We start from the raw sequence: 24,863 nt of genomic DNA, 5'->3' as shown, positions 1-24,863 counted from the left end.
ACTATGTGCAGAGCACTGTACTAAGCGCTTGGGAAGTACAAATTGGCAACATATAGAGACAGTCCCTACCCAACAGTGGGCTCACAGTCTAAAAGATTGGCTAACCCACCTGATTAACTTGTATCTATCCCTGTGCTTAGAAAAGTGCTTGGCACACAGTAAGCACTTAACCAGCTCCATAATCATTATTATTAATTGGAAACTTAGCTCCGGATCAACCCCGAGGATCTTCTCGCATGTTTGGTTTGGGGGCAAGTGCAGCAGTTCCCCCTGAGGCAGAGAGACAGCAGCATTTAGCTTTAATTCTATTTATTCTGACGACTTGACACCCGTCCACATGTTTTGTTTTGTTGTCTGTCTCCCCCTTCTAGACTGTGAGCCCGTTGTTGGGTCGGGACCGTCTCTATATGTCGCCAACCTGTACTTCCCAAGCGATTAGTACAGTGCTCTGCACACAGTAAGTGCTCCATAAACACGACTGACTGAATAAATGAATGAATTTCAAAGGCTACAGTTCCACCCTGCCTGTTGCCCTTGGCGTGCACGCCCAGCCACACCTTCCTCTGGGAATCGGGGACTTTCCTGATGACCCGGCCAGAAGTCTCACGTTCCCTTGCTGGGGGAAACGCGGTGGCCACTGCCGTCGCTCTGTCTATACGGACAGCTGAGGGGCTGGAAGTCTGTCTCCCTCCGTCGCTCTGTCCAAACGGACAGCTGAGCCACTGGAAGCCTGTCTCCCTCCGTGGTTCTGTCCATAAGGAGAGCCGAGCAGCTGAAAGCCTGTTTCCCTCTGACCCTGCAAGCAGACAAAGGTCCAGCCTGTCGTAGAGGCCCTGGGAGGGCAACGAGCCCCGCAGCTGGGTTGAGGTTAGTCGCAGCCGTCTTGAAGGGACTAAAATCCCCACAACCTGGGGAGGGTGGGGCTCATGCCACACCATAAATACAGCCCAGCCATTTCACAGCCCGGGCACCTGTCTTTTTTTTTTTAAATGGCATTTGTTAAGCACTTTTTATGCGTCAGGCATTGGGCTAAGCCCTGGCCTAGATACAAGCTCATCAGGTTGGAAGCAGAATGGCCCAGTGGATACAGCAAAAGCCTGGGAGTCGGAAGATCATGGGTTCTAACTGCAGCTCTCTGTGACAATGGGCAAATTATTCCACTTCTCTGTGCCTCAGTTACTTCATCTGTAGAATGGGGATCGAGACTGTGAGCCCCACGTGTGACAGGGACTGAGTCCAACCTGATGATCTTGCATCAACCCCAGCACTTAGTACCGTGCCTGGCACACAGTAAGCGCTCAATACCATAATTAAATTCAATTAGACACGGTCCCTGTCCTACTTGGGGCTCGCCGTCTTAATCCCCATTTTACAGATGAGGTAACTGAGGCCTAGAGACGTGAAGTAACTTGCCCTAGGTAACACAGCAGACAAGTGGCGGAGCCGGGATTAGAATTCAGGTCCTTCTAACTCCCAGGCCCGTGCTCTATCCACTAAGCCACACTGCTCCTCTATGAGGGGAGGCAGGGTGAGAAATGTGGGTGTGGGCTGTAAGCTGATGAGGAAGGATTTTCTCCAACATGCTGGCCCTGTCAAACCTCAACTCTTCCTAGGGAAAAGTCTAACCAGCATCCCATTGATTGAGGGATTATGGTAGTTATTACGCACCTGTGTGCTCTGCACTGTGCTAATATACACTCCAAGGCACCCCTCATGAACTTCTTTACACTCTCATTAGCACTTCTTAGCACCTAGAGCTTACAACAGTGCTTGGCACATAATAAGCGCTTAACAAATACCATCATCACTCATGGACAAATGTTGCCATTTGTGCTCAATGGGATTGATCCATCTTGGTTTTCAATCTGGGGGGAAAAAATCAAAATGCCGAAATGCAACCCTACCCCAGTGCTACTTGGCAAGTGTGAGAATCTATTTTTGATTAGGTTTTTGGATCTGGGATGATTGTTTCATGCCCATCAAAACCCCCACACTGAGATTTTGTGCTGAATTTAAGAAGAAGTGGGCCCTGATCAATGAGCCAGCAGTTTCCTGGTTAGGGTGTAAGCCCATGAAACGCATGCTCCCCCTTGGCAAATACTGAGCATGATTGCTGTGGACAAGTGTGGAGGGAGACACAGCACCTGTATATTTGTATATATGTTTGTACATATTTTTTTACTCTATTTATTTATTTACTTAATTTATTTGTACATATCTATTCTATTTATTTTATTTTGTTAGTATGTTTGGCTTTGTTCTCTGTCTTCCCCTTTTAGACTGTGAGCCCACTGTTGGGTAGGGACTGTCTCTATATGTTGCCAATTTGTACTTCCCAAGCGCTTAGTACAGTGCTCTGCACATAGTAAGCGCTCAATAAATACGATTGATGATGATGATGATGAGACTCCCCAGACTGGGCTCTGTGAATCTGAATAGAGCTCCTGGGGAACCGGGCACCCCCTGGGGTGCTGGGTTTGAGTTGATACGTTTTTGGAGCCTGGGCCTTATCCTCAACGAGCCACAGAGCACATGTCACCTTGGGTCTCTCAGTGGGTTGGACTCTGTCCGTAGAGACAGAGGCATCTCTTGTGTCTGGTTTGGCGAGAGTTTCGACAAAATGTGAGGGCTGATGACTTCCCAAGGCCTCCTATCAGCACGCGTGCACAAGCACACACACAGACGGACACACTCAACTCTCTCTGCCCTGACGCTTCCTGAACTGGAAGCCCTCAAACAATGGAGGGGAAAACAGAGAGGGGTGGCTGGAAGGCCCCCACTTGAGAAGCTCTATTTAACCCTCGACATTCCCAAATGGCAACGGACGAACCACAGTGCCAACTGCCCTTTCCTATGGCAGGAGAGTCGGGTAGTTCAATCTCCGGGTCAGTCAGCCTTCTATCGCCACAGCCCCTTCCCCGGAAGACACAAAAGACTTAACTTGTTCACACAACCCTGGGAGTAGGTTGGGGGTAGATAATAATAATGATGGCAGATGACAGTCTCTCTCTCTCTCTCTAAGGGCAAGTGAGGCACAGCATCTACTTGCCTCTGCTGAGGTGGTGAGAAATAGAAACCTTGTTAGTTGGAGAGCAGGAGACAGTGGTCATTGAGAGGGCCTCCCCTGCCCCAGAGATCCTAGAGGTGGTTTCTGCCATGGGCTAAACCAAAGGATGGGGTGAGGTGAGGATGCAGCTTGAGTCTCTTACCAGGGAATTCCCTCCATGGAGCAATATGCTAAACGGGCGTTGGAGTACTCATGCAAACACACACACACACACACACTTGTGAGGTCGTTGTGGGCAGGGAATGTGTCCACCAGCTCTGCTGTATCATACTCTCCCAAGCACTCGGAACAGTGCTCTGCACACAGTAAGCGCTCAATAAGTACAACTGACTGACTGATTGATCCAACCCCTTGCAGGCGGGGCACAACTTCCACTGGGGCAACTGTCCCAGGACTCGGGCTGCTCGGGGCGCACCCACTGAGTGGGGGGACCCTTTCCTATGCCACTTTTTGGTAGCCCTGGGACCACACTCTGGTGACCCTGCAGCAGCAGTCAGCTATGGCATCTCACTGCCACCCGCCTCCCCGACACGCAGGCTGTGGGGACGGGGCACCTGGAGCTCGGATCCCTCGGGCTTCTGTTGCAGGGACGATGAAGTCACGGTCTACCCCTGCTAAAGCAAAGACACCGTTCTGATGTTTCCAAATGCAAGGAACCAGGGTGGTCTAGTGGAGAGAGTATGGGCCTGGGAATCAGAGGATCTGGGTTCGAATCTTAGCTCCACTGCCTGTCTGATGGGCATTTAACTTCTCTGTGCTTCCATAACCTCATCTGAAAAATGGGGATTAATACTGTAAGCCCTGTGAGGGACATGGACTGTGTCTAACCCAACTAACTAGTATCTACGCCAGGGCTAAGTTCAGTGCCTGGCCCATAGTAAGTGCTTAACAAATGCCATTTAAAAAAAAGAAAAAAAAGGAAAAAGAGTTCAATCCTTGGTTAGGAAGATACAAGTAACTGAACCGGGCATTTCACACTATTTTTACCGGTCAGGAACCACTGATTTCTGGGTCCTCTTAATTAGTTTTAAGTGTAGCCACTGTGGTTTCAGGACCAAAAAGATAAGCCTTCCTTCCCGTGCTTCCTGTCTGCTTCCCCAGGCAGAGCTTACTGTTTCTGCTACTCAAGGACATTCTGACATAAGTCCAGTTTCCACCACACCTTTGGACGGAAGTGGTCCCAAAGTTAGGCCACTAACGTCATGCTGGTAGTAGGAGAGCGAACCCCTTCTCATGATGATACACTTGAAAAAACGTTGAAAAAATATCCTGGACTGGTTTTAACTGCTGTTCAGGCACTCAACACGAGCAGGCAGAGGGGGTGTAGCACTGCACTGTGCATTGCACACTGCACTGCACACTGTACAGACTCATAAACCCACAAGGTCCTGGTGTTCAAGAATAACTTGAACCCTCCCTCATCTCTGGTGAGGAAGCCAGAACAGATCATCGGATGCTTCCTTCCACTGTCACTCGGCAAACGTCTACACAAACAGCAAAGGAGTCCAATGCCTGCGTCTACAATGGTTTGCTCTCACCTGTTCCGCTCCCACCATGCTAATTGGTTTGCACTTGAACAGATGGTTGATGAACTTGGGGATGAAAGAGCTGAAAAGAGAGGAGATTTTCAGATTAGACACTCTCCCTTTGAAGCACAGAATCCCATAAAATGCTGTAAAACATAAAACTCTCCCAGCCTGTAGAAAAGCAACCCCCTTGGGGAACCCCAACACGTGGGGTAGCTTGCGTGTAGATTGCCATGAGTGACAAATGACAAGTGTAGGAGGTAGGGGGGAGTGTTAACCTTATAATGTTCCCAAAGTGTTGACTTTGGGGGCCTAGGCCGGTTGGGAGGCCGGTTGGGTTAAGGGGTGGGGGGAGGCTTAATCATAAATTTCAGTCCCGGAGATGGGCTCCGGCAGGCCGTGACCTGTTTGATGAGGGCAGGGGCATGAAGGGATCTATATAAATCTCTTCCCTTGCTTTCCTAATCAAGGCACTTGCTCTTCTATTCCCTCATCGATTTTTGCGGCTGACTGTTGCCGTATACTGAGCGCCTGCTGTGTGCTTACAAACCTTCCCATTCCAGGAGGCTCTGCCTTCCTACAGAAAAGAGGCCTTAGTAATAGAACAGGGTCTCTCCTTGACTTTATCAACCACCTTCCTTCTGATGAGTTTGGAATGGTTCTGAAAACAGTCTCCCTTGCCCTTCTGGCATCCTTGGAAGTAGCTACTGGGCAGGCCCTTCCGGAATTCTCTTGCTTACTAAGGAGGACCCTGAAGGGGAGAGGGTATCGATTTATCCAAGATCTCAGAGGCAGGCAAAAGTGGGGAAAGATGCTTCTCTTGCAGGCCAGCGTTTTTCTGCCAGGTGCTCTTTAGAGTACGAGATCTCCCCCCTTTCCACAGGACATTTAATCAGTCCTTTGGATGCTGTCACTCACACACACCTTATACACACGCTCGGGATTAAGCTGTCTCCGAACTGTCCTGCTCAGCAAGCAGGAAGTGCTTTGCTTCAAGTTTCCACATTTGATGGCATTACAGCCTTTAAAAACATAAGGTGGGGGTTTACCACTCTGAAATGCGGAAGGGCCAAAACAGCTGTGAAAAGAACAAACTTAACACTAAGTAGGTTGCCTTCTTCAAAACCAGATTCAGACTCTCTATTGACTCTGTTAAATCGTTAGACTGTCCTCTCCCAAGAACTCAGTACAGTGCTCTGCGCACAGCAAGCACTTAATACATATGATTGAATGAAGAAGTGTATGAGGTGGTGGGGGACCCCTTCTCCCCCACCCCAAGCTCTCACACCATCCCACCAGAGAAGCAGCGTGGCTCAGTGGAAAAAGCCCGGGCTTTGGAGTCAGAGCTCATGGGTTCAAATCCCAGCTCCACCAACTGTCAGCTGTGTGACTTTGGGCAAGTCACCTAACTTCTCTGTGCCTCAGTTACCTCATCTGTCAAATGGGGATCAAGACTGTGAGCCCCCCGTGGGTCAACCTGATCACCTTGTAACCTCCCCAGCGCTTAGAACAGTGATTTGCACATAGTAAGCACTTAATAAATGCCATTATTATTATTATTATTATCCTTTCCCCCCTGGGCTCTGCCCCCTCTCTCCCGCTTGGTTCTCCCATCTCTCTCCCCTCATTTTTTCCCCTCATTTCTCTCCCGCTTAGTTTCCCCATCTCTCTCCCCCCCTCCCCGTTCCCTACCCCTGTGATAATAGTTTATATAGTATTTGCCAAGTGCTTTCTAAGCGAAGCAGCGTGGCTCGGTGGAAAGAGCCCGGGCGTTGGAGTCAGAGGTCATGGGTTCAAATCCCGGCTCCGCCACTTGTCAGCTGTGTGACTTTGGGCAAGTCACTTCACTTCTCTGTGCCTCAGTTCCCTCATCTGGAAAATGGGGATTAAGTCTGTGAGCCCCACGTGGGGCAACTTGATTACCTTGTATCTACCCCAGCGCTTAGAACAGTGCTTTGCACATAGTAAGCGCTTAATAAATGCCATTATTATTATTATTATTATTCTCTGAGCAGCCAAAGCTATGGAGTAGTAGTAAGCCAGGAACTTTGGGAGGAAGCACTTCCCAAGCAGTAGGGGTCAGCCCGAGAGACTGCTAACTAGTCGGAATTTAACTGGGAATGTCCCTCAGCCCGATTCCGGAAAGGGAGTGTTGGGGCTTGGGCTAGGCCCTCTGGCACCCAGACTTGTCTTTGGCTGTCCAAAGAGAAGCAGCGTGGCTCAGTGGAAAGAGCCTGGGCTTTGGAGTCAGAGGTCATGGGTTCGAATCCCAGCTCCGCCACTTGTCAGCTGTGTGACTTTGGACAAGTCACTCAACTTCTCTGTGCCTCAGATCCCTCATCTGTAAAATGGGGATTAAGACCGTAAGCCCCACGTGGGACAACCTGATCACCTTGTAAACTCCCCAGCGCTTAGAACAGTGCTTTGCACATAGTAAGCGCTTAATAAATGCCATCATCATCATCAAAGGAACTTCCTGGCCTCTGCTGCATACTCTCACCTGCCCAAGACCCCCAAACCCTGGCCTGCCCCTCCCGAGGCTGCTGATGGGCTGGGGGAAGATCCTCTGCATTTCATTCTTTTGTTGGAGCTCACCCTGGTAAATTCTGAAGATCAGTGTCAAGTTGGTGGGACAGGTCAGAAGGCTGAAAACGAATGATAGCCGAAGAGAGTCCCCTCTTCCTGGATTTGCTTGGTCAATATGGTGTTTCTTAAGCCTCTGTCTTGACTAACCATTAAACACAATCCCTGTGGGCTCAGTAGCTGAAATAGATGGGTTACAGAACACTACAGAACCTTCTCTAACTTTTCCAATGACCTTCTTTGGCCAAGTCCAAAGGGCTGGCCGTATTCCTCTTTAATCCTCTTCACCCTCTCGGCTGCTTTCCACACTACAGACCACTTCCTCCTCCCAAAACCTTATCAGGCCTCCTACTCCTTTATCTGATCTTTCTCATTTTTGCTCACTGGTTCCTTTTCTGCCCCTCAACCTCTTACTCTTACTGTGAGAAGCAGCGCTGCTCAGTGGAAAAGAGCCCGGGCTTTGGAGTCAGAGGTCATGGGTTCAAACCCCGGCTCCGCCAATTGTCAGCTGTGTGACTTTGGGCAAGTCACTTAACTTCTCTGTGCCTCAGTTACCTCGTCTGTAAAATGGGGATTAAGACTGTGAGCCCCACGTGGGACAACCTGATCACCTTGTAACCTCCCCAGTGCTTAGAACGGTGCTTTGCACATAGTAAGCACTTAATAAATGCCATCATTATTATTTTATTATTATTTGCCAGGCTCTGTTATGGATCTCCTACTCTTCTCCTCTACACTGACTCTCTTGGGGGCTCATCCACTAACATGACTTCAAGCTCCCATCCCTACGTGGACTACTCCCAAATCTACCTCTCTAGCCCGTCTCTCAATAACTCCATCACTCTCCCTGCCCCAGAACCCTGCAACCTTGGGGTCAACCTGAATTCCTTGGTGTCTTTCAATCCCCACATTTAATCTCCTGCCGAATCCACGGGATTTTTCCATACAATGTCTCTTGGATCCACTCCTTCCTTTCCACTCACACAGCTATTACCCTGGTCCAAGATCTAGCCATATCACATCTAGATAATTGCCTCAACTCCTCCCTGCCTCCAGCCTCTCCCTGCTCCAATTTCTACTGGCCGCTGCTACACATAATGTCCTCTTGGATCTGCACCCGGCCCACATCTCTCCACTTTTCAAAATTCTCTGACAGCGTCCGTGTCCCTCCACATCACGCATCAACACCTCACGCTTGGTTTCAAGACTGTCCACCAACTCACCCCACTTTATCAGTTTCCCTGGGTTGGAATTACCTCACTCCACAAATCTGATCAACAGCAGGGCTTTCCGTATTCAATGCCTTCCCAAAATCCCACCTCCTACAAGAAGCCTTACCCAAGTAGTGCCCACCACCCTAGTCGTATAAACCCAATTCCAAACCAAGTGCCAATTCCAGCATTCATGTGCATATTTTGCATATCATCATCAATGGTATTTACTGAGCGCTCACTATGTACAGAGCACTGTACTTAGGGCTTAGGAGAGTACAGAGTTGCTAGACACGTTCCCTGTCCATAACGAGCTTACTGTCTAGAAGGCGAGATAGACATTAATAGAGATAAATGCATGTGTCATTTAACTATTTTCAATTACTTCGAAACTCTCTATGAAAACCATTTTTGCCTCTCTTCCTACATTAGAGTATAAGCGTCTTCTGGGCAGGGAACACATCACTTTTCTATTCTGTGCTTCCTGAGCACTTAGTACACTACATTTTGCTTAGCCGGTGTTGAGTAAATACTACTACTGCTGCTACTACTTAGGTCCTCCACTACTCCCAAACAAATCTCCAACCATCCCCGGCTCTCGACTGCCCACCTCTGACCCCTGATTCACACCTTTCTTCCCATCTGGAACCGTGTCCCTCTTCTCCTTCAAGGTCCTCCTAAAATTCACTTCCTTCAGGAAGCACTTCCTGATTGATGAGGGGCCCCTTCACACTCTAGACCTCCTATTAGCATCCCCAGAACTCATATATTTATTTATGTATTTGCTGATTTCCTTGGGTCTACTATATCTGCTCTCTTACTCTTAACTATTACCTGTATTTTGATTTATGCCATCTGCTCTCCCATTATAGAGTAAACTATAGCCTAAACTCTGTGATGGAGTACGTATGTGGATAACCTTCTACTATTTCCTCCACCCGTAATTTATTTTAATGTCAGTCTTCCCCTGTTCACTTTGAACTCTTTACAGGCAGGGATTGTGTCCACCAACCCCATTGTGCTGTACTTTCCCAAGTGTTTAGTCCATTGCTTTGTCCACAATAAGCACTCAATAAATACCATTGTTTGACTGACTGAGAGTGAAGATCACACCTTTCTTTTTTTTTTTTTTTGGCACGCTTCCCAGGAAACAAGGGCAGTGCTCTGCACACAGTAGCTACTCGGTATGTACATGTCAGTGACCCCGTGATCCAGGTACTGGATGGCAGGCAGCAGTGGGAGCACCATGTCTGTAACCTGGGAGGAACCCCTATCAATCATCATCATCATCATCATCATCATCAATCGTATTTATTGAGCGCTTACTATGTGCAGAGCACTGTACTAAGCGCTTGGGAAGTACAAATTGGCAACATATAGAGACAGTCCCTACCCTACAGTGGGCTCACAGTCTAAAAGGGGGAGACAGAGAACAAAACCAAACATACTAACAAAATAAAATAAATAGAATAGATATGTACAAATAAAATAGAGTAATAAATATGTACAAACATATATACATATATACAGGTGCTGTGGGGAAGGGAAGGAGGTAAGATGGGGGGGATGGAGAGGGGGACGAGGGGGACGAGGGGGAGAGGAAGGAAGGGGCTCAGTCTGGGAAGGCCTCCTGGAGGAGGTGAGCTCTCAGCTTGGCCTTGAGAACAGAATGTCATGAAGAGCTGCATGGCCTAGTGGAAAGACCATGGGCCTCGGAATTAGAGGAGTTGTGTTCTAATCCCGGCTTTGCCGCTTGCCTGCCGTGTGAACTCAGACACTTAACTTTGCTCTACCTCAGTTTCCTCCTCTGTAAAATGGGGATTCAATACCTGTTCTCTCTCCTGACTTGGCACTCTGAACTCCACGTGGTACAGGGATGCTGTCTGACCTGATTAACTCGTATCTACCCCAGAACTGAGAACAGTGCTTGACTAATGCAGTAGTATTAATAATTATTGTAAGGCAGAGCACCATACTAAATACAGTTAGTAGACAAAATCTCCGCCCTCAGGGAGTTTATGATCACTGTTACCACACCCATGGCTCAGCCCTCAGCATAACCCTGGCTCAGGAATACGGGCCTGGACATTGTTTCTTGTTCCTCTCTGGGATTCTGGTGAACTTGACTGGAAGTAATCGATCCTTCCTTCCATCTCCCCAGCTCCCAAAGCCAGAGAGTCCCTTGGTTCTGCGAACATAAAATTGGTTTCCAGACCAAGGGATGAATGGCCAAGAACTCTGTTTCTTCTCCTGCTCAGTGATAAGGGGATCTTTGTCTTGAGTGGACTGGAAAGGAATGTCTGTTTGCTCCCTACTCCGGTTACAGGCTCCCTCTTGGAGATTTCTCAACTCAGGCTGTGGTTTTGCGAGGGACGAGAGGCCGCTCTAGATTAATATTAGACCAGGAAACTCATTTCAGCTCGGCTCAGACTGAACCCATCCCAGATGTGAGAGACTGGTGCTTTATTCACCATTTTCTCAGTCTGTGCTTAGTTAATAAAGTTAAAAGGGATACAACCAAGCCAGGATATTGGGATCGGGCTGTGAACACAGCTGAGTAAATGAATTTTTTGTATTTACTTTCGTGTTAGCTAAATAAAACCTCTGTGTAACCACACTAGTGGTTTAAGCCTAATAAATTTCTTCAGACACCATTTTGTGGAGGGGGCTGGGGGTGAGTCGCAGCATGATTTATCAATCACTGTTCTTAATGGAAACTAACGAGCGCCCAGAGATAGCCCGGGGAATGTAACTTCTTGGTCCATCTGCCCCGAGGCAAGCACTAATGGCCCTCCAGAGATCCCACTACATCCTTTCTTAATGACCTGGGAACTGAAGCAGATTCAAACAGCCACGTTGGAATGGCCGCTTCTGAAGATTTATTTCAGAAAAATTAGCTTCCCTAATTGAATAAACCGTGGGAGGGCTTTTTTTGAAGACTGAAATATGGAACCTGGACACCGTCCTCGATTCCGCACTGGGGCCCTGGCAGACCCAACTGGAGCCCGGTCGTCCACCAGCTTTTCCCCAAGGCTCGGCCGAGACCAGCTAGAGACAACGTAGCTAAAGGAGGACGGCATTTCCTCGGTGGGACCCCCGCAATGGGCTGGAGGACTGCCCTGCTGGTAGCTACCTTGTTTCTTAAACCTTCGTTTTAAGACGCAAGCTAACAGGACAGAGAGCTCTGGAAATCATCATCATCATCATCATCATCAATCGTATTTATTGAGCGCTTACTGTGTGCAGAGCACTGTACTAAGCGCTTGGGAAGTACAAATTGGCAACATATAGAGACAGTCCCTACCCAACACTGGGCTCACAGTCTAAAAAGGGGAGACAGAGAACAAAACCAAACATACTAACAAAATAAAATAAATAGAATAGATATGTACAAGTAAAATAAATAAATAGATAAATAGAGTCATAAATATGTACAAACATATATACAGGTGCTGTGGGGAAGGGAAGGAGGTAAGATGGGGGGGATGGAGAGGGGGACGAGGGGGAGAGGAAGGAAGGGGCTCAGTCTGGGAAGGCCTCCTGGAGGAGGTGAGCTGTCAGTAGGGCCTTGAAGGGAGCATCAGCATCATCATTAACAACAGCACATACTGAGCACCTTTCAGGGGCAGAGCAGCGTACTGGACATTTGGCAGTAGAGCAGAACTAGACGTGAGTATTTATTAAGCACCTACAGTGTGCCGAATGTCAAACTAAAGGTGGCTGGGACAGACGTGGGCTTTAGAGACAGCCTGCTTTGCTCCCCGACAGCGTTTCGTTTGATAGCTCAGGAGAGTAAGTCTTTTAACCTCATCTGTAAAATGGGGATTAAGACTGTGAGCCCCAAGTGGGACAACCTGATGACCCTATATCTATCCCAGTGCTTAGAACAGTGCTTGGCACAGCGTAAGCACTTAACAACTACCATCATTATCATTATTATTTTAAACCTGTCTCCTAGGGGAGCCGGAGGTGATTCCCGGCCTGACCCCCAGGCCAAGGAGAAGGGATCTGGGCTGAGGCTGTGGCACCGCTCTTTCCAGCTTTCCCCTCTGGTCTCGATTTCTCAGGTGGAGGGAGCCAGGGAACCTGGCTATGGGTTTACTGCTTGAGCCTGGAAAACTCTGTGTGTCTGTTGAAACAAAAGTCCCAGCAGCTCCCGGGAACAACCACAGGCACACATATAGGAGCAAGTCTGTCCCATCGCACGGGTACAACTTCCCCGCTCCTGGGAGTTGGGCCGGATTTAGCCAGGGTGGCTCCATGATAAGGCCTCATCCTACTGACTCCTGGGGCTTGACTCAGGTCAGGCCCCGGGCTTTAGAACTGTGATGCAGGCAGGGTTGCAGTCACCCTTCTATTCTATTTATTTTATTTATTTTATTTTGTTAGTATGTTTGGTTTTGTTCTCTGCCTCCCCCTTTTAGACTGTGAGCCCACTGTTGGGTAGGGACTGTCTCTATATGTTGCCAATTTGTACTTCCCAAGCGCTTAGTACAGTGCTCTGCACATAGTAAGTGCTCAATAAATACGATTGATGATGATGATGATGGGGATGGGAACAGATGGGACTAATTCGACTCACTGATCATCTGAAGACTTTCATTTTAGCCAAAAGTTTCCAACTCCTCCCACCTCAAGCTCCTTTATTTTTTTTTTAAAGTGGTATTTGTTAAGGACTTACTATGTGTCAAAGACCGTTCTAAGCACTGAGGTAGGTTGACACAGTGCCTGCCCTTCATAGGGCTCACAGTCTAGGTAGCAGAGAGAACAGGTATCCCCATTTTACAGTTGAGCGAACTGAGGCACAGAAACAGGTATCCCCATTTTACAGTTGAGCGAACTGAGGGACAGAGAAATTTAAGTGACTTGCCCAAGGTCACACAGCAAGCAACTGGTAGGGAACATCTCTATATGTTGCCAACTTGTACTTCCCAAGCACTCAGTACACTGCTCTACACACAGTAAGTGCTCAATAAATTCATTCATTCATTCAATCATATTTATTGAGCGCTTACTGTGTGCAGAGCACTGTACGAAGCGCTTGGGAAGTACAAGTTGGCAACATACAGAGACAGTCCCTACCCAACAGTGGGCTCACAGTCTAGAAGGGGGAGACAGACAACAAAACTCAACATGAGGTCAGGTGTCAAGTCATCAGAATAAACAGAAGGAAAGCTAGATGCACATCACTGGCAAAATAAATAAAATAGTAAATATGTACTCAAATATTCAAGGCCCTACTGAGAGCTCACCTCCTCCAGGAGGCCTTCAATCAATCAATCAATCGATGGTATTTACTGAGCGCTTACTGTGTGCACAGCACTGGACTAAGTGCTTGGGAAGTACAAGTTGGCAACATATAGAGACAGTCCCTACCCAACAGTGGGCTCACAGTCTAGAAGGGGGAGACAGAGAACAAAACCAAACATATTAACAAAATAAATGCGATTGAATGAATGAATGAACTGGCAGAGCCAGGATTAGAACCCAAGTCCTTCTGACTCCTAGGCCTGGGCTCTTTCCACTAGGCCACACTGCTTCTCATTTCCCGTAACAGCTTCTTTATTTCCCATAATAGCTCTTTTCTCAAGAAATCCAGGCAGTTGTGACAACAAGGTGCCATCAGAAGAACAACTTTGAATGGGCAAAGGAGTGGAGGTGGGCAGAAGCCCTGTCACCACCCCAATCTTTAGGACGATGGGAAGCGTGTCATGGCTTATCACCCAGGGCTGTTGAGCTTCAAGGGACCTGAGGACGGCTCCTTCCAAGAATTGTTTAACTTCTAAGAATTTACCTTTGATATCCTGAAATGTTGGAATTTTAGCCTCACTTTCTTGTTGATCAGATTATATCCTTAGTTTTCAAATGTCTGTCCTCTTGGATCTACATTGGGAGTCCTTCATAGACCCAGTTTTAATCGCCCCAGTGCTTAGCCCAAAGCTTTGCAACTACAGGTTCTTCCTTAATATCAGTAAAAATTATGATAGTAAAATAGTTAAGCTAAACCTGTACTGTGGAAAACCGACATATAGTTTTCCCTGACAGACACATTTACCCACGGGTACGGATGTGCCTGGGGAAAGACGGATATGAGGCCCACAGTCCTGACACATGCTGCTACATTTCATCAGTCGTATTTATCGAGCGCTTACTATGTGCAGAGCACTGTACTAAGCGCTTGGGAAGTACAGATTGGCAACATATAGAGATAGTCCCTACCCAACAGTGGGCTCACAGTCTAAAAGGGGGAGACAGAGAACAAAACCAAACATACTAACAAAATAAAATAAATAGATATGTACAAGTAAAATAAATAAATAGATAGAGTAATAAATATGTACAAACATATATACATATATACAGGTGCTGTGGGGAAGGGAAGGAGGTAAGATGGGGGAATAGCGGGCTCACAGTCTAAAAGGGGGAGACAGAGAACAAAACCAAACATACCATGCTACATTTATTTGCAGTGGCACTGTTTGTGCTTTGCCCTCCTGGTTTCACTATTCTTACAAAGCTTCTGCTCAAAAAGAGCTGTTCCTTTCTCGATTACAGTGCTCCACTTTAGTCTGTCTGCAGCAACTGACTCCCGGTTTTCAGTCGAGATGCCGCACTGGCTGAGGTGAATGGCAAACTGGGACTTCCAACAGTCTCAGCTTTGAGTCGTGTTTGAATGGAGCCAGGCTTGAAGAGGGCGTCACAGGGATTGGAGCCCCACACAAAGACAACTTGGACAGCATCCAAAAGAGAGCACTCAGAACGATCAAAGGTGTGGGCAATAAAACCAGCTTAAATGAATTAGGATCATTTGACTTTGAGAAATCCAGGGGCTGACTTGATGGTTTTTAGGGAAGGGGATGGTGGGGGGATGGGGTATTAACCAGCTGTTGACCATTCCAACTTGTACTTCCCAAGCGCTTAGTACAGTGCTCTGCACACAGTAAGCGCTCAATAAATACGATTGAATGAATGAATGAATGAATGAACAAGAAAAATCGTGAACCTGAAGCAACAGGGAAAATGACCAATACTGCTTCCAATTTCCCCTCCTCCACCTTTGGTAGTCTATTCTGGGATCTCAACCTTTATTCTCACGAAGATTTTCTTTGAAGTTCCCATGGCTTCAACTATCAGCTCTACAAGGATGATTCCCAACCTACCACTCCAGCCCTGACCTTTCTCCACGCTGCAGACTCACATTTCCTCCTGACTTCAGGGCATCTCCACTTGGCTGTCCTGTTGACACCTCAAACTTAACATGTCCAAAACAGAACTTCTCATCTTCCCCTCCAAACCTTTTCCAGCACTGTAAACACCACCACTATCTTCCCCGTCTCACAAGCCCATAACTATGGCTTTGTCCTCAACCCATATGCTCAATCTGTCACCCAATCCTGTGGGTTATACTTTCACATCATCACTAAAATTTGCCCTGTTCTTTGAGCTGTTCCAGGCACTTACCCTATCACACCATTACTACTGCACTAGCCTCCTTTCTGACCTCCCAGGCTGGACCATTTTTCTATGAAAATCATTCAGTCCTCATCTCCCGACTCCTGAAAAACCTCCAGAGGTTGCCTATCCACCTCCACATCCAACAAAAACTCCTACCATTGGCTTTAACGTATTCATTCATTCAATCGCATTTATTGAGCGCTTACTGTGTACAAAGCACTGTACTAAGCACTTGGAAAGTACAATTTGGCAACAGAGACAGAGACAATCCCTACCCAATCAACATACTCAGCTTGACTCCACCTATCTGACCTTGCTGATTTCCTACAACTCTGCCCGCTTACTTCACTGATCTAACACGAACATACTCACTGTACCTTGATCTTTTCGATCTCACTATCAGCTTCTTGCCCAAGTCCTCCTTCTGGCCCGGAACTCCCTCCTCGTTCATATATGACAGACCTCCACCCTCCCCACCTTCAAAGCCTTATTCAAGTCACATCGCCTTCAAGAGGCCTTCCTCTATTGAGCCTTCATTTCCTTTTCTCCTTCTGCCTTCTGTGCCACCTTGCACTTGGATCTGTACCCCTTAAGCGCTTGATATTCATTCCACCCTCAGCCCCACAGCATATTATTTTAATGTCTGCCTCCCGTCTAGACTATAAACTCCTTTTGAGAAGTTAACATGTCTATCAACTCTGTTAATTTGTACTCTCCCGAGAGCTTAGTGCAGTGCTTGGCACACGGTAAGTGCTCAATAAATACAGTTGATTGATTACTTATACTACTGGTCTAACCAGTACCCTCTGGCTTAGATTGGCCTGGCTGGCCAAACCTGGCTAAGTAGAGATTGCATGGGGCTGGGACTCATAGGACCTGGGTTCTAATCCCAGCTCTGCCACTTGATCTTGAGCAACTCAATTAACTTCTCTGTGCCTTAGTTCCTTCAACTATAAAATGATGACTATCTGTCCTTCCTCCAAACTTCCACTGTGAGCCCCAAGTGGGGCAGGGACTGTGTCCAACCTAATTAACTTGTATCTACTCCAGTGCTTAGACCAGTGTTTGACCTAAAGTAAGCACTTAACGAATACAATCATAACAATAATGATAATTAACAAATCAACGCTATTTATTGAGTGCTGTGCAAAGCAGTACACTACTACTACTACTATTACTACTACTATAATAACACCCCCCCTCAGGCGTAACACTCCTCTCCATTCACTTAACGAGTGGGTGAATCTTCCTGGGCCTCTGGAGGACCCTTCTATCCCTTTAACCATGTGCAGATTCAAGGGGAGATTTCATTCTACAACCTCCTGGCAAGCTTCCTCCCCATCCCTGTGTTAGCCAGTATTAGGAAAGGGGCCATTTCCCAGGGAGCCAGGCAGATTTCCTTGTGAACCTACACACACACACACAAAAAAAAACAAACAACCTAAAGGAAATACTGGAGAGAGTACTTGATGACTTTTGGAAGCAAGGCCACCAGACTGTGAAATGCCAAGAGACTGTACTTTAAAGGCAGGAAAATATCAACAGGAGGTGAAAATCAAATGTTGGGGGCTCCGGCCAGGACTTACTTTGCAAACTTAATACAGAACTGGGTGAAGTACTTCCGAGTAGAGGCCAGGTTGTCCCGGATGATGGGAACGTTCTGTTTAATGTGGAGAATCACTGAGGTGACATAAGGGCTCTGGTCACCTACGTGCTCCACGTTCTGCCACGGCATCTGAAATAGGTAAGGTGGGGGAAGAGAGGGAGGAAGGGAGAGAGACACAAATCTCATTTAGTACCACACCCTTTTGCACTCCTCTCCGTGTCATTCATTCCTCCTTCTTTAGAATCCACCCGCTTTCTCCCCACACCCTGTCCCCTCATGCTTACACAAACTTCCCGCTTTTCCTCTGCCAAGCTGCTTCCTTTCCTCATTCAAAAATCCTCTTTTAATCTTACATCCTGCAGGAAGCTTGCCTAAGTTAGGTAAGTTTCAATTTTTTATCAGTCAGCTGCCCCTCCTCTTCAGAGATCTACCATAAAGGCATTTTGAAACTTTTTAAGTTAAGAGGAGTGATTGAAAAGCAATAAAGAATATATGTATTTTTTTGCGGGGGATGTGTGTGTGTGTGTGTGTGTGTGTGAGAGAGAGAGAGTGAGAGAGAGAGAGAGAGAGAGAGAGAGAGAAACTGCCATAAAATCTAAAAGCTTAGGGTGAGGGAATTATGCTTCCTTTATCCTAGGGCGGATGAATGTTCTTACTCTTGCTCATTTATGGAAAGAGCAGGAACAGTGGTACACTGTATGCTCAATATAGATGAGCTATTAGAAGGGATAAGGTGGGAAATTATAGATGTTAAAAGGTTATGCTGGGTTTAATAACTGGACCATGGAGGGCTATTCATAAGAAAAGTTACAGATGCAAAGGTATCCCTAAACATGAAGATAAATGTCAAGGAAGGCATCTAAATCTTCTCTGAGCACTCCTTGACAATAACAGAAAGCAAGAACCCTGAGCTGAAAGGTCATTAGGCATTTCTCATGTTCTTATGTTCTCATTATTAGACACCAACAGTACACATTAAAAACAGAGTTGCTTACTGAAATCTCCATCTTGCTCTCCACACATTCAGACTTAATAAAATTGCATCTCCTCTAAGGGTCCTTCCTGATTAAGCACCCATTTCCTCTTTTCCCACTCCCTTCTGTGTCACCCTTGCACTTGGATTTGCACCTTTTTCTCACCCCACCCTGAGTCCCACAATACTTATATATTGTGTGCCCAAGACGGAGAACAACTGAATTAATAAGGACAACTGAAAGAATACATGCTCCTTGCCATCACAAAGCTTGCAACCTAATAGAAGTGACAAAGGAAAGAATATAAAGTCAATGTGAATATACACACATGTATATTTAGCCACACCCACTGTGTGGATAAATGGGTGAGAAGCAGCATAGCCTAGTGAAAACAACTCGGGCCTGGGAATGAGAGGATCTGGGTTCTAATCCTGGCCCTGCCACTTGCCTGGTACGTGACCTTACTTCACTTCTCTGTGCCTCAGCTATCTCATCTGTAAAATGGGGATTAAGACTGTGAGCCCTATGTGGGACATGGACTGTGTCCAACCTGATCATCTCATACCGCCCCTAGCATTTAGTACAGTGCTTAGGACATAGCAAGTGCTCAAATACCATTAAAAAAAAAACAACCCCCCCCCACAAAGTAGCAAATTCTAAGGAGTAGAAATCATTGGCGGTAAGGGAAGAGATGGGGTTAATCAGTGGAACTTCCTGAAGGAGGTTGGCCATAGATTTGTATGCTGAAGGAGCAGGGGCAAGAGGCAGAAAGGAAAGGAGCAGAGAAGAGGGGGGAGGAGAGGGAAGGAATAGGGAACAGTAGAAAGTAAACTGATCTCTCTCCCTGCAGTATATGGTGGTACTTTGCGTTTGTTTGTTTTAACAAGAGGTTTGAAGTCCCTAGGACCAGGTGGTGAACATCAATCTCCTTTTTGAAAGGGGAGGAGGCACGTGGCAGGCCCTCAGGGAAGGCCCAGGGATGGAATTAAATGAAACTTGGTCTACAGGGGAGAGGACTGACTCCAGTCACCAAAAAGGTTTTTCAGCCGCTGGAGACACATCAACCTGACCCAACTTACGTGTGAAGACATCTCGGTGACCGAGCACAGACCTGGTCCACTGACCCAACTGTGGGGGTTTCGGAGAGGTCTGCTCTGTTCAAGTGCTAATAATTTGATGAGAAGGGGAAACAGGGTTGCAGAAAACACTAATTGAGACCCTGAGCTAAGCAGTGTCAGATACTGTGGAGAAGCGCTGGGGCCAAGTGGAAAGAGCACAGGCCTGGGAGTGAGGAAACCTGGGTTCTAATCCCAGCCCCACCACTTGCCTCCTGTGTGACCCTGGGCAAGTTACTTAACTTCTCTGTGCCTCGGTTTCCTCACCTGTAAAAATGGGGACTCAATACCCGTTCTCCCTCTTCCTTCGACTGTGAGCCCCAGGCGGGACAGGGAATGTCCACTCTCATAACCTTATATCTACCCCAGAGCTTAGTACAGTTCCTGACACGTAGTAAGCACTTTAAACAATACCACAATTTTGATTTTTTTTATGGTATTTGTTAAGAGTTTATTATGTCCCAGGCTCTGTATTAAGTGCTGGAGTACATACAAGACAATCAGGTTGGACACATCTGTAATCCTCATTTTACAGATGAGGGATCTGAAGCGTAGAGAAGTTAAGTGACTTGCCCAAGGTCACAAAGCAGGAAAGTGGCAGAGCTGGGATTCTAGCTCCTAGGTCTGTGTTCTATCCACTAAACCACACTGCTTCCCTAATTACAATAGACTTTGAACTCTCTCCCAGGGAGGATAAGAAATTCCAGTGGGTCTATTCTTACTCTTGCTCATCTATGGAGAGCAGGAACGGCATCTCTTTAAAGTCCTCCTCGATATCTAACACACTGGCCCTTCAACAACTTGAGCACTAGGCATGCCACTGAGGCAAACCCACAAAATCCAAGTCCCTCTTTTGAAACGAAACCACCGAAACAAGGTGCATATGAAAAAGGAGAAGATGTGATTTGTGGCCTGGCTGTCTCTGGCAAGAAAAAAAAAACAACTAACAACCTTGCCTTTGGGGTAAGGAAAATCTGCAGAAAGGAAGCTTATGAAAACAAGCATTTTGTACACATGATCCACCATGATCCCGTGCCCTAACGTTTCTTTGTGGAAGTGGACATCAGTGTCCAAGAAGGTTTTAAAGACCAACAGGGAGTAAATGGGAAAAATGAGAATCCAGACAGAAATTCAGAAGAGGAGAGAGAATGGCCTTAGCTTCTTTGGGAGAATGAACCTGAGGAGTATCTACTGCACCTTACATGCCAGCTTAATTTCTGGTTGTGGTGTGTAATATTTTCCTCATTACTTTTGATCTTATTACAGATGCTTTTTGTTACAGCTGATTTTCCGGATCCAGTTCCACCCAAATGATGAGCATGCTAGGTGATTTTTTTTTTTAAAGTGATCTCACCCAGGTTGGGGAGGCCAAAATCTATATAAACCCAAAAGGTCTGAATGGAACCTACTTTGACCTGACTCTTTCCTGCCTCTCCACTCTGATTTTATTCAGCAAAACTAGAGAAAATCATGAGAACTCTGGGTAAACAATGGAAAGTCAGGCTAAGGGCATCTTTCTAGTATTACCGTAGCCAATAGATTGAATTGTTCCATAGCAACAGCTACTATTTTCTATTTCTGCGGTGCTATATAATGGAAAATCTCAGAAGAAGACAAGGTGAAGTGGTGAAGTGATTTGTTAGAGGTTACAAAGCACGTCTGGAGTGAAAAGGGAATTTGGGACAGCTTCCTCTTAATTCTTCTTCCTAACTGCCCAAACATACGTGTGGGTGTGTTTTATGCCCAGATTATGATGGTCAGAATCAAGCCACCCGTCAAATCTGTCAAATTTGGTAAGAGCGGGAAGGGAAACATTATTTTGCCTTTGGGCCAACCATAACTCTGCTAGCCAAGTTAATAACCAAGCTGATTCACGTCATTTGTTTGGGTTTCGACCAATGTCCAATACGACAAGATTATTTATTTCAGAATGCAAAAGGAGCAATGGAATTAACCAAAGCTTTTGTCGGTTTTAGTAAATCCTTTACTAGTGGGGCCAGCCATTCAAATAGCATTTTGCTTCACAGTCTGGGTATTGGCCAATTCTGATCACCGTTGGCCTTGGCTGTCCCGTAAATAGTCCTAGAAATGTGAGCGGGCAGCCGAGATGGATGAAAGGCACTTTTTACAATAAAGTAAATGCGCTGAGCTGAACTTCAAAGCAGGTATGGTACCTTAAGGTGAAACTGAAACAAATGCATATTACAGAAAAGGTTCTATTCAGAAAGGGAGATGAACAGTAGCTGCACTGAAAGAAAGGACCAACATAATGAAAAGTCATCATCAGAAATATGAACCTAACTTTTCTGGTAAACTTGACTCTTGACATTTTAAATTTACTCCTCAGACCTTAGAGTTTTTCCCCTTGTGCTTTGCTTGGGATAGTTCCAGCCTGTATTCGACTGGGAATATATAAATTAAAAGAAAAACACTTTGGGAACGGAGTCGAATGAAAGTCGTGGAGAGAACATAAATGACGGGCAAGTAAATTACCAGGTTAAGGAGGCTTTGGAAGCTTCCAGGATCAGCACTGCAAAAACCCACAAGCAGAGCTCCAGAGGGTATTAAGATCTCCAGTCCCCAAGGCTGGTGCTTGCTATGGGCAGAGAATGTGTCTGCTGATTCTGTTATATTGTACTCTCCCAAATGCTCGGTACAGTGCTCTGCACGTAGTAAGCATGCAATAAATACCATTGATTGGTGCACATCTACATCCCTGCGATCTTTTACCAGCTGAGGAGTGAAATGAAGCAGATTCTGACTTTCAGTGGAGAGAGAACAGTCTTGTGGGGACTCAAGCCTCCCTCTGAGCTTATTTATTTAGCAAAGTCCATCACTTCATTTGAAAGTCTTCTGTGGAATGAGATCGCTAAGATGAGTACAGAGCTTGGCACATAGCAAGTGCTTAATGAATTTCACTCTCATTACTCTCTCTCTCTCTCTCTCGAGAAGCAACATGGCTCAGTGGAAAGAGCACGGGCTTTGGAGTCAGAGGTCGTGGGTTCAAATCCCAGCTCTGCCAATTGTCAGCTATGTGACTTTGGGCAAGTCACTTAACTTCTCTGTGCCTCAGTTCCCTCATCTGCAAAATGGGGATGAAGACTGTGAGCCCCCCATGGGACAACCTGATCACCTTGTAACCTCCCCAGTGCTTAGAACAGTGTTCTGCACATAGTAAGCGCTTAACAAATGCCATCATCATTATTACTATTACATTGACCCTGCCCTGTCAGAGGGAAATCCCCAAATTAGCAAGGGCTTCACAGAGAAATACCTAGTCTTGGAAGGGTCTTCCAAGCTGCCTCTTTTCTGAAAACAAAAGTGAACCACTAAATTTTCTTTGCCACATATACCCCCGTTTGGCGCTTAGAGCCCTTTAAAAGAAAAAAAAGCAACTAAATTTTACCTGCTGGCCAGGACCTAACAGTAGGAGCCAAGTGTATCAAACACAAACAGTGTCCCTGATTAACCAAACTTACAGTCGGCAGCTGCAGCAGGGAACAATCAGTGCACAGACTTCAAGCTCACTGTGGGTGGGGAAGGTATCTCCCAACTCTGCTGTACTGTACCCTCCCGAGCGCTTAGTACAGTGCTCTAGTACACAATAAGTGCTCAAATACCACTGATTGATTGATGTGGTTAAGCCTCTGGTTTGGGTTTGGCCCATCTTCTTTGGATGAACAATCAAAGAATTTAGCATCATTTATAGATAGAGAGCAAAAGACACCCCAACATGCTTTGTACATAAAGTAGCTTTTATTACACCCGATCAATTTGTATTTGATGTTAACATAGGGATTCAAAGCAAGGGCTGGCAAGAACCCACAAATGTAGGCATTTGCTACGACTTGGCATGGATTTGGAAATAGAATCCCAATGGTTTCACTCCCAAGTGAATGTGCAAAATTGAATCACCACCACAACATCTGAATTTCCAGAAGGAAAGGAAACATCATGGAGACTCCCAAGGCCCAAATTCCAACAACCAATCAATTCCACGGTAATGCGGCTGTGACAAAACTATGCGAATCCATCTGATCCCAGGCTGGAATAGGAGCAGAACCCAAGAAGCAGCACAGACTAGTAGACAGAGCACGGGCCTGGGAGTTAGAAGGACCGGGGTTCTAATTTGCAACTTGTCGGCCGTGTGACCTTGGGCAAGTCACTTCACTTCCCTTGGTCTCAGTTACCTCATCTGTTAAATGGGGATTAAGACTGTGAGCCCCTTTTGGGACATGAACTGTACCCAAGCTGATTAGCTTGCATCTAGCTCAGCGCTTAGTACAGTGCCTAGTACAAAGAGCTTAACAAATATAATAAAAAACAAAGAAACCTGGCACCCACAAGACAGATGAGAAATTTTAGTGTGAATCACCTGGAAAACAGGTAACTTTGCAAAAACTCTGCCGGAGAACTGTCTGGCTCTCCTCCCACCGATGGATAACAATCTGGTGAACCTAACGGCAAAAGCAGAGAGCATCTGACTTTATCTATCTTTCACTGCCCGCTGGCCAGGCTGACCTGGATGCTTTTTTAGTGCCCTTCACCCCATTGTTACCATGGGGTTCAAGAGATAAAGTAGTAACTCAGCATTGCTGCTGTGCCAGTCTGCAATCTAACAGCTCACCAGCCGATCTGAAGATAAACAGATTTCTATTGATCGATGGTATTTACTGAGCGCTTACAGTGTGCACTTGGGAGCGTACAATATGACAGAATTGGCAGAAATGTTCCCAGCTGACGACGAGCTTTCAGTCTAAAGGCAGAGACAGGAATTAATGTAAATAAATAAGTAAATTGTGGCTTTGTGATTTCTAGGAGGCAAAGGCATCCCCTGAAAAACAAACATCGTGAACACCAGCCAACGAGGCAAACTCAAATCCTGCCAAGGGAGAGCTCCTTCCAAACTTCCTGACGCCCTCTGCACATTTGCTCCGGGAATGTTCCCCAGTGAACACATTTGACAGGACAAAGCCTCCAACAATGAGGATCTGGAATTCGGCCATTCCCTAAAAGCTGAAGACAGATAAGAGCAAGTCAGCTGGGTTTAACAAGGCCCAGGAGACCGAATCGTGGCAGAAAACCTAAGACTCTGGTATTACAGGGAACTGGAGACCGGGAGTTGGGCCCAGGGCAGGGTACCATAAGGATATGCTTCACTAGAACCTAAGACGGTGCATCACTTCTACAGACAACTAGGAAACTACTGCAGCTGACAGAATCTTTTGGCACTTTGCAGGCAGAACTGTGAAGCCTAAATAAGCAGGAAGCAACAGGGTCTCAATCAGTCAATGGCATTCATTGTGTGTTTGCTGTGTGCACAGCA

At 46.4% G+C, this 24,863-nt stretch overlaps 1 protein-coding gene across 1 annotated transcript in view; it reads right to left on the bottom strand.

Annotated features, from left to right (window-relative positions):
• VPS53 (VPS53 subunit of GARP complex) overlaps window positions 1–24,863 on the bottom strand; it is a 120,084-nt gene that overhangs the window by 5,448 nt on the left and 89,773 nt on the right. The window contains exons 18-19 of the mRNA XM_038759042.1: window positions 17,429–17,577; window positions 4,606–4,675 (exon numbers count right to left, since the gene is read on the bottom strand). Of these exons, the coding sequence (XP_038614970.1) occupies window positions 4,606–4,675; window positions 17,429–17,577 (219 nt within the window). The remainder of the gene's footprint in view (window positions 1–4,605; window positions 4,676–17,428; window positions 17,578–24,863) is intronic.

Source organism: Tachyglossus aculeatus, chromosome 17 (assembly GCF_015852505.1).
Source record: "Tachyglossus aculeatus isolate mTacAcu1 chromosome 17, mTacAcu1.pri, whole genome shotgun sequence".
Classification (NCBI taxonomy): domain Eukaryota; kingdom Metazoa; phylum Chordata; class Mammalia; order Monotremata; family Tachyglossidae; genus Tachyglossus; species Tachyglossus aculeatus.
This window is presented reverse-complemented; position numbering and strand designations above follow the sequence as displayed.